The sequence below is a fragment of the Mytilus galloprovincialis genome, chromosome 1 (genome assembly GCF_965363235.1).
Source record: "Mytilus galloprovincialis chromosome 1, xbMytGall1.hap1.1, whole genome shotgun sequence".
NCBI classification, from domain to species: domain Eukaryota; kingdom Metazoa; phylum Mollusca; class Bivalvia; order Mytilida; family Mytilidae; genus Mytilus; species Mytilus galloprovincialis.
Window position 1 is genome coordinate 58,462,656 of NC_134838.1, and position 16,516 is coordinate 58,479,171.

General features: G+C 30.2%; 1 protein-coding gene across 2 annotated transcripts in view; it reads right to left on the reverse strand.

Moving 5' to 3' along the window:
* Positions 1-348: 348 nt before the first annotated feature.
* Positions 349-16,516, reverse strand: part of LOC143079514 (forkhead box protein P4-like) — a 64,053-nt gene continuing 47,885 nt past the window's right edge. For both annotated transcript variants that reach the window (XM_076254899.1, XM_076254891.1), the window contains 7 exons: positions 15,921-16,275; positions 15,497-15,573; positions 15,217-15,318; positions 13,476-13,597; positions 12,386-12,464; positions 7,319-7,464; positions 349-5,712 (listed from right to left, as the gene is read on the reverse strand). In XM_076254899.1, coding sequence (XP_076111014.1) covers positions 5,427-5,712; positions 7,319-7,464; positions 12,386-12,464; positions 13,476-13,597; positions 15,217-15,318; positions 15,497-15,573; positions 15,921-16,275 — 1,167 coding nt within the window. In that variant the 3' untranslated portion in view covers positions 349-5,426. The remainder of the gene's footprint in view (positions 5,713-7,318; positions 7,465-12,385; positions 12,465-13,475; positions 13,598-15,216; positions 15,319-15,496; positions 15,574-15,920; positions 16,276-16,516) is intronic.

A 16,516-nucleotide genomic window follows, 5' to 3' on the forward strand; every position in this document is an offset into this window, starting at 1 on the left:
AGGCTTGCTATTAAGTCAAAATGTAAGTATGCATTATTCTTCCTCTACTTCGGATTGGAATTCTCAAAGGCAAATTTTTAACTTTCTCATTTCCCACCTACTATTATGAATGATCATCCAATAGAATAGTGTACTTTCCCTTTCCTGAAGTAAAACAAGGGAAATTCGTGGTGATGTTCCGTTGACATCTTTCTCAGCAAGAAAAAATCAGCAAAACATATGCAGTAGTGTCTTCTAATTTAATGATCCATTATTGTAGAGTGGCTGTCTCATGACCTTAACACAATTACTGCAATTATAGCATATCTTCTTTTAAATCATGAAGTCACAAGAAAAAACAAACGAACATTATAACCCAGTATATTATTTATTGTCTCTGATGAAGACATTACACAATAGAGAAAGATAGGTTATCATGAAATGCACCGGTTACTACATACACTCCATAGTAGTAAAATACTATTCAAAATACAGATTTTCCTGAGAAAGAAAAAAATATAGCTATTCCAGATTTAACTTAATTGGTGTGTAGTGCAGTAAAAGAGATTACATAACCATTGCTGAAGAGGAAACTATAAAATATTATATTAAAACATCCTTTAGTTTAAAAATAAATGTCTACATCATTTAAAATCATGCTTTATAAATTTATCTAATTAAAATGCCCTTGCACACACAGCTATCTGATAACTGAGATATTGATATTTTACTACATTTCTAATTATATGTATAATTTTCTAGCTGTCCTGATAAAAAAGTATACATACTTTACTCCTTGTAATAATTTATACATAACAGACACAACTTGTAATAAATACTTGCATAGATTTTGAAATAGAACTACCTTGTAAAATCTAAATAGGAAATTAAAATCATAGAAATCTTAATTTATCTTCATCAAATGTCTACTTTCTGCATCTTTTGGATATTTTATTATTAAAAGTTTTATAACCTGTTTTACAACTAATTATTGTTAAACAGTTTTAATTTTAGTCTACTTTTATCATTACATCTTAAAATATTCTAACTTATTTTTGCTCTGCATATGATAGATATATTGCATGTTTGACATATGTTAACTCATAATAGTTCTTTTATTCTAAACATCTTATAACCTTTTATTAGCTGTAACAGTTGTTTTAGGTGATTAACCATATTGTGTTATGTTTTAATGTAGTTAAACTTTTGTAACTGTTGTATAGTCTTCTGTGAAATGTCAATCAAATCTACAAATCACAAAAGTACAAGTTATAGAGGATGCTACAGACAGTCATATTTCACCAAGAATACCATATAAAACAAAAAGTTACTGTTACAGAAAACCAAGAGTACTATTCATATACTGTTAAGTAAAAACTTCTCCAAGAACAGGGCTTTGAATGTATAATCCAACATTAGAAAGACCATTTTTTGTTATTATTTTTACCAAGTTATGATGTTATGGTTTTAGAAAAATACTTTCTGATTCTTTAACTGATATACTTTTTATATAAAGATTGAAAGATAAAATGTTACAAATATAACTTAGCAAGTTGTTTGTAACCTTAAAATATATGAAAAATTCAAGGGAATGTTTGTGTTTACAATTTTTAATCTCAATGAATACAAAGTTTTGTTAGCTAAATTATTTGAGAGTTTGATTTCAGGAGAAAAGAAACAACTGTACATGTGAAAGAAACAAACAGATTGCAAATTCAACAAAAAACAAAAAATGACTAGAAAGATGAAAGAACAGAGAAAAAGAGGTATGTAAAATTGATGTGCAAGAATAACACTAGTGAGATAGGTGAACATATGTTTTATGAAATGATTTTAAAATCTTAAAAGTCTAACACATTCTACCAAATTAGTACTCGCTTCATGAACCATATTTTGAATACAGGTATTATTTAGGCATAAGGCAAACCAGTTGCAAATTATATGTTTTCTTATGCAAACAAATTTATAAAACAGAAATTTATCTGAACAATATAGCATGACTGTGTTACAAAATCAAATATGATAGTTTTTATTTACCACATCAGATTTACATCAACATATAAAATCTTTTAGTTTTATTTTATTTTTGATAAAAGCATAAATCTCTTGAAATGTAAAAAAAATTAAAAGATCAGTATCTTTATTCTATGATTTTATTTTTCATAATTTCTTTAAATCTTATTCTCTTTTCTCCTTTTACTTTGTTTGGCATTAAAAACTTCAAATAGTTTTTTGTTTGACATTAAAAACTTCAAACTGTTATTAGTTCACTGTCAATAACAGATCAGTGTGTTGGTTTTGTTTGTATAACAGATATATCAGACATAAAAAATAAATATATTTAACAGAGAATGAACAAATGAAAACATCTGTTGCTTCTGAAAGTGATTAAAATCAATGATATAACAATAAAGATAACAGTGTTCAGACTATCATCTCTTTACTTCTTAGGAAATGATTGTCCCATTAAAAAGAAAACAAATAAAATATGAAATGAAATGAAAAATGAACGAAAAAAAAACAAAATATGAAATAATTAGCAGCATATTATATGTTATTCAGTTCTCAGACAGGGTATATACTGTGACATTCCCGGCTTAGAGTTTATATCCCCTGAGCCGAAGGTGGTGGGGATATTAGCCCTAAGCCGGGAATGTCACAGTATATACCCTTTCTGAGACCTGAATTACACATATATTACGGATTACCCCTGACTTAATGTTATTTTCCAGTGCAGGTATTTGTTGACAACACATATATATTGAAAAACCCAACCTGATATGTTCGGCATACGTGAAGGATTTTCTAATTTGCTGTGAACATAATTTTATCGTGTATGTAATAATTTATAAGAACACTTTTAACATTAAATTTAAGTATTAAAAGTGTAAATTGCGTGATTTTGTATCAAAAATGTATTATTGACTGAAGCACGTCATTATTTTCCCTCAGTGAGCCTCTGACAGTCTGATAGCTTTTGACTACGTCACATAGTAACCGGTGTTATGATGACGTTTTTGAGGTTCCAATTGGGGACAAAAACGTCGTATATACCCCGGCAGTTTCCTGAATATATACTGACATCTCTGTGTTGTTATCCAATCACAAACCTCGACACATTTGTAATCCGTAATATAAATATATATGCTGTACATTTTCCTAACATTTGATTAAACAAATAAAACAGTATGCAAATTTCCCAAAAAATAATTCTTGGGTAGATAAATAAAACTTATTGACAGAAATTTATAATTCTTTTGGACATCATTTTGAGAAAATAAAAATAAAATTGGGGTACTTTCTTCAAATTAAAAAAAAATGCAACTTCTGACTTGCTGTAAAATACAGTTTTTACCTCCCCTTATTAAATAAAGCGTATTTGTACAAAAAGTGGTCAAGTCAATCATGTTTTCATGAAATGTCTGTAGTTCTGATATTTTTTTTAAAGACAGCTTTCAAATTTATTGAAAGCAATTGCATTTCTGCAATAATAAATTCTATTTCATCCAAATGTTTTCAGATTTCAAATCTAATGATAAAATGACAGATGTATACATAAAGATATTGGCGTATGAATGCTCTGTTTAACAGTGACTATCTACAGTAAAAAGTGAAAATAGGACAGATAGTAAAATAATAGTTCAATCATATCTTAAAACTCTAAGTTACACAATTAATCAAATTATTGAATGTAAAGGCCAAAATACTAGAAATAGCTTTTCTAGGTTGTTTTCTTTTTAAGGGAGGCTGGAAATTTGTAACAAGTTAAGATTTTGAAATTAAAATATTGATTTTGCTGCCAACACTCTAGAGATGAAAAATATTAGAGATGATATAACAATGAAATGGAACTAGTCTAACAACAGTTAAACTGGGAAAAAATGTATTGCTTAATTATAATTTATCTTAAAAAGTCTTTCATAAATAGAATCATAATATAATATTACGTTTTATCCCTAGAATGACTTCAGAAGTTCAATTCTATGAAAAAAAAGATGTATGTACAATGTATTTACAGAGTTCAATGAATAGTCAAAAGACTTAAACAGTAAAATATACATTAACAACTAACATTTATACAACAAGGACCAGAATGTACAAAAATACATGAACACAATCTTGTAAAATAAAAAATGTCATGCTTAATTTACCAATACTGAAACATAGAGTGAGAAACTAGTGAGATGATACAGTGTTCACTTATTTCCCATATAAAATTATAACCCAAAATCAACCTCGCCAATTTCACAAACAAATTGACTTACAGAAAAACTAAAAAATATAATGCTTAACAACTAACCAGATTTTATGGAAGTATTTATAACAATACTTTAAGAAATAGTTACTGGGGCCAAATTTATGGTTTCTTTAATTTTAATAATAAGTCTAGACTACCAGTAACAATCTGAAATATATCAAAGAATTCCAAACATTTACCATTGGTCTTAATATTTCTGTGAAATTAAATCTTATCTTGTATTTGTTTTAACTAGTGAGTAATTAGATGTTTGAAATAATAATGTTTCACAACTATAGTACTTCTCAATAACATGTTGCAAGGGATAATTAAAACAACCTAACAAAATAATCAGTATAAATACATAATAGAACTAACAATCATTTTTTTGGTCCTTCTGACTGTATGAATTGATGATTTTTACATTGATGATAATATTAACAGAATACACACATCTTCTGTCTACAGACATTGTCAACAAGATTAATATTTTTAAAAATACTCAGAAAATATGATGGTCCTTTCATAAAAAAACATGCTTCTGATCAAAATGTACAAAATGTAGTTAAGCACTAACTCCAGTTATATTTTCTCAAACATAGCTCCTCGTTGAAGCTGTGTTGTATTGCCTATTATTGCACATCAAACAAAACTTTTAAAACAAATTAATATGAAATCTACAATGCTTGATGCACTTGACTGTGGTAAAATTTTATACATTAAAATTATGCATATGAAGCACTGCATTCTGTTTTTAAATTAAAACTGCCCTAGAAGCTATGATTTCCAGATCTAAATATCTGCTAATTAAAATTAAAATTTGTAACACTTCAAATCTGCATGTCATCTGAATGGTCCAAAACAAGTAAACAATTAAAAGCTCTAAAAATAACAACAACAACATACAAACACAACATGTAAAGCACTAGAATAATAGAAGTTCTTAACAAAACATTTTTGATTAAAACTTTCCTGACACTCTTTACAAAAGATGTCCTATCCAGTTTAGATTTTTACAACCTTCAGATTCATTCTTTTATAATTAAGAGTTGTCCCCCTTATACAAGGCTGACATTGTAAATCAAAATCATAAAAAGTATTAAAGAAAATGTCAATCGCTTTCTTGTTTATGTATTAAATTAAAGCAGAACATTTACTCTAACAAATTGTTCTTATCAATAACTGTTTACAACTGTTATGGTCCTGTTCTTTATGATGCTATATGACTTGAAGCCGCTGACATTGATTCTTGTGCTTTCTGAAGCAAACTTGAAAATATTTCATGATTTGTAGGTACATGTGAAATGTCTTTCGGAGAATGCACAGAAATCTGATCCTCAGTTTTCACTTCAATCATCTCCTGTGAGATACTGTCTATTTCACTGTCATTCATATCTTCATCTTTATCAATCCTATCACCCAGATGACCCTCATTGTCATTTTCATTGTAAGCATCATCTTGAGCCTCTTCTTTCATCATCATGTGATATTCTTCCCTGAAAAAAATAAAATCATAAAAATAAATATTTAAATGAATCAAATCAAATACCATTTCTACTAAGTATGCATAATATTATATTGTTTGTTCATATATGTTTTATTCATTTATTTATGTTTTTAGTGGGGGTTTTTTAATGGGGGGGATTCAAAATGTTTTTGTCTTTCAATAAATCCATGTTGTGTAGTATCTACATTGTTTTACAGGAAGTTATTTTGTTCTTTTTCAATGCGACTATGATTAATATACAAAGCTAACCATTTCTTTTTCTCTTATTAAAAAACAAAAATTACTCAACCTCGACATATCTACATAAAAAATATCAAGATTGACCTATTTCACCACATCCTTTTCTCTATATTTATCAATGCCTACAAAAACTCCTTCCAAATGTCTTTGGTTTTTGTATATCATTAGATTACTGTCTCATTTATGTGTACCCAACACCTGTTTAAATCTTTATTTTTTATTTTTCATAATTCCTAAGGGCAAACTTACTCAGCAGATCGTGATATTAGTTTACTAATTGATTTATGGAAAACAAATAATTAGTTTTCTCAAATTCAAGAATCTTTCCCTTATAAGGAAGTGTCAAACAAAATCATTTTTTCTAATTAAAACAGCACATAATAAATATGTATTTCATTGTAATCAACAAATTACCAAATACATAGGTGCAGAAAAAATAACATAAGTTGACATATTAATAAGGTAATATAAAATCTGTCTGACATATCTAATCAATCTTTTATCGATACATGTCAATGTTTATATTATTTTAAAACATGTGCATGAGAAGAATTTCAATTTTGAAAAAGAAAAAAATTGACATTTATGTCACTAGGACTGTTAGATTTGTAACCTGTTTTACCAGGTGTGTACATTTTACCACACAAGTGTATTTATGTATTCATTTAATATTTCTTCATTACATTTAGTTGCAAATAAGGATAAGTATGAAAAGATGTGGTATGATTGCCAATGAGACAACTATCCACCAAACTAAAAACCATGGGGAGGTTAGCAGCTATAGGTCACTGAGAATTCACCAATAAGAAATGTTTTTTCATAATCAAAACAAGAATGTGTCCGTATAACACATATATACTGGTACTATCATTTTCCATGTTTAGTGGACCGTGAGTCAAAACTTAATTGGCATTAAAATTAGAAAGATCACATCATAAGGAACATTTGTACTCAGTCTTAAGTTGATTAGACTTCAACTTCATCCAAAACTACCTTGACCAAAAACTTTTACATGAATAGGAACACAGACGGAAGCAGAGAGCAAAAAAATCACAATGCTACTAAGTGGGGCATAAAAATATTTTCCTTTTAGTTGGATCGAAGTCTCATTGGCAATCATACCTCATCTTTCTATTTAATGCCATCATTGAATACAATTTTGACCTACAATAAACCAGAATTGTAGACTTATAAAGGACAGATGCACACACAGACACAATGCTCCATCTAAATCTTGCATATAGATGTTTTCTTGGTACTAGTACATCCTACCTGATAAGATAAATGTATTCATTTAATCATGAACTTAACAGGTATAATTCAACATCACACAACAACAAAATAAATTTGCTTACCTAGAAGGAAAATCAAATTTTGAAAGGCTTTCTGAACTGTCATTTCTGTTTGACTTCATAGAGAGATCTTCAGCTCCATCTAACGATTCACCATTGGAATAATTCTGATTGTTCATAAAGTGAATATTAGCTTGCTCTATTGCTGCCTGTTAACAGAAAATAGTCAAATAAAGCATATCTATTAAACAGAAATGTGTGAACAAAAATGAGTGCATATGGATTAAAATTAGAAGTTCAAATAAGGTGCATCTTCATTTAAAAAATGGTCTATGTAATAAACACAGAAAACCAAGGGAGTTTACTCAATACAAATTACTATAAACCAACTAGTTTCATGATCAACTTATTTTCAGGTGTCAAGAGATGGGACAAATAAACTTGTTGAGAACTTGTAACCAGGTGCTCCGCAGGGCACAGCTTTATACGACCGCAGAGGTCGAACCCTGAACAGTTGGGGCAAGTATGGACAAAACATTCAAGCGTGATACAGCTCTGAATTTGGATTGTGATCAAATTTTTGACATTACATGGGGTTTTTTTTTACACAAAACAAATGTCAAGATTTTACAAATCAATTAAAGATTTTTTCTTCAAACTTTTTAAATCTAAAATTAAATAGTTGACACAGCATAGGTTTCTGACACAGAATGAATGTGGTCTAATGAACTTAAAAGTTTTTTTTTGCCTTTGAGCAATTCACTATGCTGTTGAATATTAATCCTCTCAAAAAAATGTTTGAAGAAATTTTCTTTTTATTTATGAAATCTGAAATGAGAAAAATTTACCCCCCCCCTTTTTTTTCACATCCCCGTTTCCCTTTTTCCAAAACTGATATCAATTCAAATTTCTAATGGAGTTTGCAACAATAACTACTCTTTTAAATACATCATAAAATATTAAAATGTAAAATAAAGTGCTTGTTATCACTGAATGGTAAAGATTGGTTGGTAGTAAAAGTGAATATACATTGTTTATTGTATAAAACAATAAAAAAAACTTCATCAGCAACATTTTATATTGGCAAATTTCCAATGAAGTTATTTACATAAAGTTATTGGCAAATAAAAATAGAAAATGACATCATAGTCATGTCTGGCAAATGTCCAACATACATTATCTAAAAACATTTTAGATAAGATAAGGAAAAAAAGCTTCATCAGCAACATTTTATATTGGCAAATTTCCAATGAAGTTATTTACATAAAGTTATTGGCAAATAAAAATAGAAAATGACATCATAGTCATGTCTGGCAAATTTCCAACATATATTATCAACTACTATTCTATACAAAGAAAGATAACTCCAACTGAAAATGAATTGCTATTGCACAATATTGTGCAATTAGATATTTCTTGCTATTGTGCAATACTGTGCAATTGAAAATTTCTTGCTATTGCACAATACTTGATATGGAATCCGGATTTGGACCAACTTGAAAACTGGGCCCATAATCAAAAATCAAAGTACATATTTAGATGAAGCATATCAAATAAGCCCAATAATTTAATTTTTGTTAACCCTTTCGCCGATGAGTCCCTGTTTACCGGGATTCACGCTTCAGACAGCTGACGATGAGTCCCGTTTTACCGGGATCAGAATACATCTTTTATATTTCCCGCTCAAAACAGTGCAAACATGAGTTATCTTTCTTTGATGAATACCCGGATGAAAGTGTAAACATGTCGCTTCCGTTTGTTGAAAACCTTGTCAAAATCGAAGGAAATTTACGGAATTTACGAGAATTTGAAATGAGGGAACATTTTTTTTGAAAGAATATGGAAGAATTGAAGCCAAACTAGTATACTTTTTTGACATAAAATGTCGTTTTATGTACAAAACACTTGGAATGGACATCGTTCAGTGTGATTTAATTTAGGACCCTTTGGACCTTAATGTAGACCAATTTGAAAACTGGACCAAAAATTAAGAACCTACATACACAGTTAGATTTGGCATATCAAAGAACCCATTTATTCAATTTTTGATGAAATCAAACAAAGTTTAATTTTGGACCCCCATTTGGACCAACTTGAAAACTAGGCCAATAATTAAAAATCTAAGTACATTTTTAAATTCAGCACATCAAAGAACCCCAAGGATTCAATTTTTGTTAAAATCAAACTAAGTTTAATTTTGGACCCTTTGGACCTTAATGTATACCAATTTGAAAACGGGACCAAAAATTAAGAATCTACATACATAGTTAGATTCGGCATATCAAAGAACCCCAATTATTCAATTTTTGATGGAATCACACAAAGTTCAATTTTGGACCCTTTGGGCCCCTTATTCCTAAACTGTTAGGACCAAAACTCTCAAAATCAAACCCAACCTTCCTTTTATGGTCATAAACCTTGTGTTTAAATTTCATAGATTTCTATTTACTTATACTAAAGTTATGGTGCAAAAACCAAAAATAATGCTGATTTGGGCTCCTTTTTGGCCCCTAATTCATAAACTGTTGTGACCTTAACTCCAAAAATCAATCCCAACCTTCCTTTTGTGGTCATAAACCTTGTGTTAAAATTTCATTGATTTCTATTTACTTATACTAAAGTTATTGTGCGAAAACCAAGAATAATGCTTATTTGGGCCCTTTTTTGGCCCTTAATTCCTAAACTGTTGGAACCAAAACTCCCAAAATCAATCCCAACCTTCCTTTTGTGGTCATAAACCTTGTGTCAAAATTTCATAGATTTCTATTCACTTAAACTAAAGTTATAGTGCGAAAACCAAGAAAATGCTTATTTGGGCCCTTTTTGGCCTCTAATTCCTAAAATGTTGGGACCAAAACTCCCAAAATCAATCCCAACCTTCCTTTTGTGGTCATAAACCTTGTGTTAAAATTTCATTGATTTCTATTCACTTTTACTTAAGTTAGAGTGCGAAAACTAAAAGTATTCGGACGACGACGACGCCAACGTGATAGCAATATACGACCAAAAAATTTAAATTTTTGCGGTCTATAAAAACTAGGAAATTTCCTTACATGAAAATATAAAAAAAAGTGAGACAAATCACCCCCAAGCAGATTAATGATAATGTTCATTACATCCCAGCTCCTTTGTTCTAACAGGGGTGATCTGAGGTAGCAATACACAGTTAGGAAAAAAACTTAAAATTGACACTCATAATTTTTAAACACCCTCTTTCCCCTCCTCACTAACAAAGAAGGCTTTATACGTGTGTTATGCATGTATAAACTTATAGAAAGAGAATCTTCCATAGATTTAATTTCTAATGGTCATAAGGGTGAAATATAATCCCTTTTGGGTGTAACCATGACAACAATCTGCATTTCTTAGATACAAAATATAGCAAAAAAGGGGGTGAACATGTCACAAAAGTCTCCAAAATTTGGTCTAAAGGAAAATTTCAATCAATTACAGTGATATCTTTCCTGAATCCATAGGTTTATTTCTATCAAATGGTCCAAAAAAATCATATGCATTTCTGCTCGTTTTTCCATAAAATTGAATTGAAAAGATCGAGCGCAAAATCTTTGTTGATAAACACTACAATAATTTATGGACCTATGGACGGTACAGATAGGAAAATACAGACTGTCAATCATATAAATGGCCTATAAAACATGTTAAAAACAATCTAAATGATCATATAAACCCACTAAGAAGGCTATATTATTCTTCAATTATTTAAAAATCAATTTTATTGTACAAAACTTTCATATTTAAAAAATTCACAGGGGGCATAATGTGAAACTAAACTTCTAACTGTGTATTGCCAACTGAGCCGGATCACCCCTACCAGATCACCCCAGTTTGAGTTTCTTTGTTATGCATGCTTTCCTTTGTTCTGTAACATTTTGGTGGGAATGTCAAATCCACTATAAAACTTATAATTAATTATACGGAAAAAACTATCTATCAGAATTCAAGTAGAAAAAATCCAGTGTATATGCAGGGATTCAAACTCAAGACATTTAGCATATCAAGCCATGACACAACCACTACACCAGGACGACTGGATACAAACTGTCAGTAATTTAACATACTTAAAGGAAGCAAGATCTTTTTATAAGTGGGGCGAGTTGGCAGACCTTTATTCAGTGGGGTTTAAACCTTTTTTGTTAATAAGTGAGTTGTCAGACTAATTGTTCAATTGGATTTTACACTTCAAAAGTGGGAAGAGTTGGTAAACAAGAGTGGGGCGATTTTTTTTATAAAGTGGCCATATAGTGTAGGCCGATTGGCAAGTGGGGCGAGTTGACATTGTCTGATATCTACTCATCGTGTTCGGGGGTCATAAAGGGTATACATCATATAGTAATATATAAAGTATATTATAATGGTTGTGTGGTGTTCTTAACTCGATTTTATGAATTGTAGACTGTTTTTCGTCTAACCTAAAACAGCTGGGATGTAAAATAGTTATCCCATTCGGACTTGGTGTGTCAGTGTTAGATACCCCTCTCACCTCCGGCCATCGGGGTGATCTTACACTGACACACCGCGTCCTTGTGGGATAACTATTAAATGATAAAACAAAGGAAAAGGGATTTAAATAAAGCAAATTTGATTTGAACTTATGTAATAGTTTCAATATTGTATGTATGATAAAGAATGGAGTATTAAATTAATATAAGATGATTTATTTCAAACAAAATACTAATTCATAAAACAGCTGGTTTAAGTTTTTAAGTAATTACAAATATATATCACGCAAACACAAAGAGACCAGAAAAATTGTATTCTCTGTTTTAAATGTCATAGATGAAGGTTAAAGGCAGTGTGTCAAACAAAATCAGCATTATAAACAGATTCAGAACTTTCTCGGAATTCAGTATTTTTGTGATTTTACTTTTTTCAAGAATTGATAAAAATATCAAATGACATTAATTTTATTTTTTACCAGCTTTGTTTTATTTCATTAAGACCTCATTGTTGAATACATTTTACACTTTCTTAATCAGTTTTCCCCCAAACATAGGTAAAAATAAAATTTTGTTTATTGTATAGCCTTTTCTTTTTTTTAATTTTTAACATCATATTTGAAGAGGGATTATTTCCTCACTTATATCTAACTAACAACAGCAGACAACTTACCCTAAGACTTGCATTTAAACTATCACCAAACACTGAAGGATCAGATCCAGGACTTGGTATCTCTCTCATTCCCATACTCCTAAAATGATAACAATAAAATACTCTCTAGTATTTATTATCTTTTAATTTGGTACAAGTCCCTTAACATTTAATACAAGATGTGCAATGAACTGTTAAAAGATCTCCAGTTTGTCTACCATTGAAGAAAATAAAACTTATCAAACTTATTTCTTTACACAACAGAAAATGCAATGACAAAGATAAAAAGTGATCATTTGCGAATTTAAGCTATATCTTAGTAAAATCTGTATGAAGCAGTTTACCCTTTTTTATATTGAAGAGTGGACTTAAGATAATAACAATCTGGGAAGGCACAGATACCTCAATAATAACTCTTAAAAAAATATTCAGGATAAAAACAAAAATGTATTGCCAGTACACGGATGACCCATCGGCACTATCATTTTCTATGTTCAGTGGACTGTGAAAATGGGGGGAAATCTCTAATTTGGCATTGATATTAGAAAGATCATATCATAGGGAACATTAGTACCGAGTTTCAAGTTGATTGGACTTCAAATTCATCAAAAACTACTTCGAACAAAAACTTTAACCTGAAGCGGGACAGACAGACGAATGGATGGATGAACCAATGGACGGATGCACAGACCAGAAAACAATAAAATAAAATAAATGGGGCATAAAAAAAAGTAAAGAATCATGAAAATGCTTTAGGAAAAGAAGAGAGTTTTCAGTTTCAAAAGAGATTAAAAAAAAGGTTTTTTTTCTCAATGAAGAGCTTTTTTTTCTACTTGTTCAGTTACAATAAAATAAATAAAAGTATAATTTTGCAGTTCGTCTGGACATGTATTTCAATTTTTATTTATTTCAAAACTTTACATGCAGTATGCTCCTGTCAATGAAGATTTATTAAATATCACTCTCCAATTTTGTTTTATCCTATTCTTGTCATTTAACGGTTTTATTTGATATGTTTTTAAATGTATAAAAGAAAATCACACCAACTGAAGAAATCTCCATATTTATGCAACAATTTAATCATGTGATCAATAAGACATATATGACATACCCTCCCAATTTTTGAGGCCGTCTCTTGTAGAATTCTATTTCATCAACAGTCCAAACTGCTCCTTTAACATTCTCAACTCTCATAAAACATTTGTGAAGGCTAAGGTTATGTCGAACAGCATTCTACCAACAAAAGAGAAACCAAAAATTACTAAGCATAAGAGCATTAAAGTCAAATAATAAACTGTTATCACAGAGACATGTCTCGCCTTTTTGTAATTTTGATTATGCAAATGTTGAAATCCAAATAGTAATACTCTGACATCTTACACAAGTTATGCAAATATTCAAAGCCGAGTTATATGGCTAAACAATCTCCATGTAAATGAAATGTGCCAATGCTAATACAACTGCATACCAAATACCATTGACTTATTATAAGTCGTTCCCAAATCTAAATACAAACATTAACTTGTAAACTATGTAAAAGTTTCAAAGTCAATGAACCATGAAGAGGGGGTGAGGCTATATAATCTCCATGGAAACAATACTTGCAAATGCCAATAAATTTGCTTACCAAATATCATTGACTTAAAATAAGCAGTTCATCTTAAACTGATCTAATCACAAACTAATACATGTAAACTAAGATAAGTTTCAAAGTCATTAGACTGTGACTGAGGCCAAATATTCTCCATGGAAATGAGATGTGCCAAAGCTTGTACAACTGAGTACCAATTAACATTGGACTACCACTTAAGGGTTCCCCTTGAACTGACCTAATCACAAACTAATATATGATAACTTAGAAAAATTTTCAAAGTCGATAGACCATGACTAAGGGGGCAGAGCCAAATTATCTCCATGGAAACGAGATATGCCAATGCTTATACAACTTCATACCAAATATCATTGACCTACCACTTGTGGTTCCCCTTAAACTGACCTGATCACAAACTAATACATGTAAAATAAGCAAAAGTTTCGAAGTCAATAGACCATGACTAAGGGGACAGGGCAAAATAATCTCCATGGAAATGAGATGTGCCAATGCTTATACAACTGCATACCAAATATGATTGACATACCACTTGCCGTTCACCATAAACTAGACCTAATCACAAACTAATACATTGTTGACGCCGTCGCCGCCGACGCCAGAAACAACATACCTATGTCTCACTTTTTGACTCTGTCAAGGCGAGACAAAAATCAAAACATATGCCTGATATAAAGTCCAAAAAGCAACACAAATATTTCTTTCAAAATGTTAGTGGAATAAAACAAATAAATGAAATGCTACAAAAATTGAGAGCAGGTAAAACATCACTTTAATGAAAAAGATTGTATTGTTTATATAATTTTTGTTTACATTCACCTTTTTTATGGTAAGAAGAGTCATAAACATAACCTATAACACCAGCATACGTATAACATATCTTTCTCCTCAATTTACTGTACACACATTTTCATTTGATTTCAGCAGTATAACATTCTTAGATTCATTGTGAATGCTTTGTGTGTCACAAGTAAAGTTTCTCATTTATAAACATAACCAAACAAAATTTTCTTGGATTAATTTTAAAATTCATTGGTAAATTCAACTTTCTTCCCTTTATTGGTCACTGCTGTGCAATAATTTTAAATCTAACAAATCAAATAATTTTTTTTGCAGGAATTGTCCAGGACATAGTACAAATGCTTAATAAATCTTTATCACTTTTTTCTACATGACTTTTATTTTCCATGTTTATATAGCAAGTGAACTGTTTTATTCAATATTAATAATATATTTAACATACCTTCCATGTGGCTTCATTTCGTCTAAAATATGAAAATGTATTTTGGAACCACTGATAGATTTCATTTAATGTCAGCTGTTTGTGTTGAGATTCTATAATAGCCTAAAATATATAAAATAAAGAATTATCTCCCTTTGATCATATGATGTTGTACAGTGTACTGTTAAATAGTTTAAGATGCATTACTAACTACCTTTGTCAGATTTACTTGGAATAAATAAAAAGATTATAAACTATATAAAATTGAAAAATTTCAGCAAAATTAAATACCAAGACTTACCTGTCTTATTAAAGAGGCATAGGTAAAAGGTGGGCGGACATCTGTATTCTTGTAAAATTCTCGGTTTCTTTGGATTTCTAAAAAATAAAAAAATAAATATGCCTCTATTTAAAATGAAAAACTTAAAATTCATACTTAATTTCTCAGTCAATTCTATTACTACTTATCATTTCTATAAAAAAAAATCAGACAAAAGTTTGTTTTATAAAAATGGCACTTTGAATCTTGATTTTTTTTTTTTTTTTTTTTTAAATACAAAATTCCTCAACTTAAAATTGTGAGAATTACAGAAAATTCTTTGATGTTTCTATTGGTATGAAAATTTGACAAAAATAAACGCACAATCATTTTCTGAATACTCTCATTTCAAGGCACAGTAAAGGATTGAGTTAATTAATGCTTAACTTTTAAATTAATAAATTACCTGCTGATATTGGTAAATTACATTTATCTGACACTCGTCGTCTCATTGGACCAATACTGGTAGGAGTAGAAGGCTGTGACATGGAATGGGACTGAGGAGTGGGCGGTTTTGATATCGATGTATGTCCCATCTGTGGAGGGATGACAATCGGCAATGAGATTGGGTGGGATACCAATGACACTGGAGTAGGTGGTGCTGATGCAGACATGTGTAAACTAGGTAGGATCTTTGTTGGGCTTGTTATCACTGATGTCATCTTTGGAGGGCTTGGCACTGATAAGCTTGAAAGTGTCGATGTTGATTGTGGGGATGTAGGCATTTCTGTTGCTGCTGTGCTGATAATTACTGGAGCCCTCTGTAAAATAACAGATACTACATGAATTTCAAAACTATTAAGATATGGAAGGCAAATTGTAATTAAGCACCATAAAAATAAGGTTACTCAATTTGTTTGAAGGTTGTTTGCATAAATGCAAGTCAAAGTTTTGTCTGTGATTAAATATTATTCCTATTAGAAACCGTAATTTATCAAAAAATAGGCAATCACTTTGGTCATGTGGTTATCCTGCTGAAGATATATATTGAGTTACAAATTT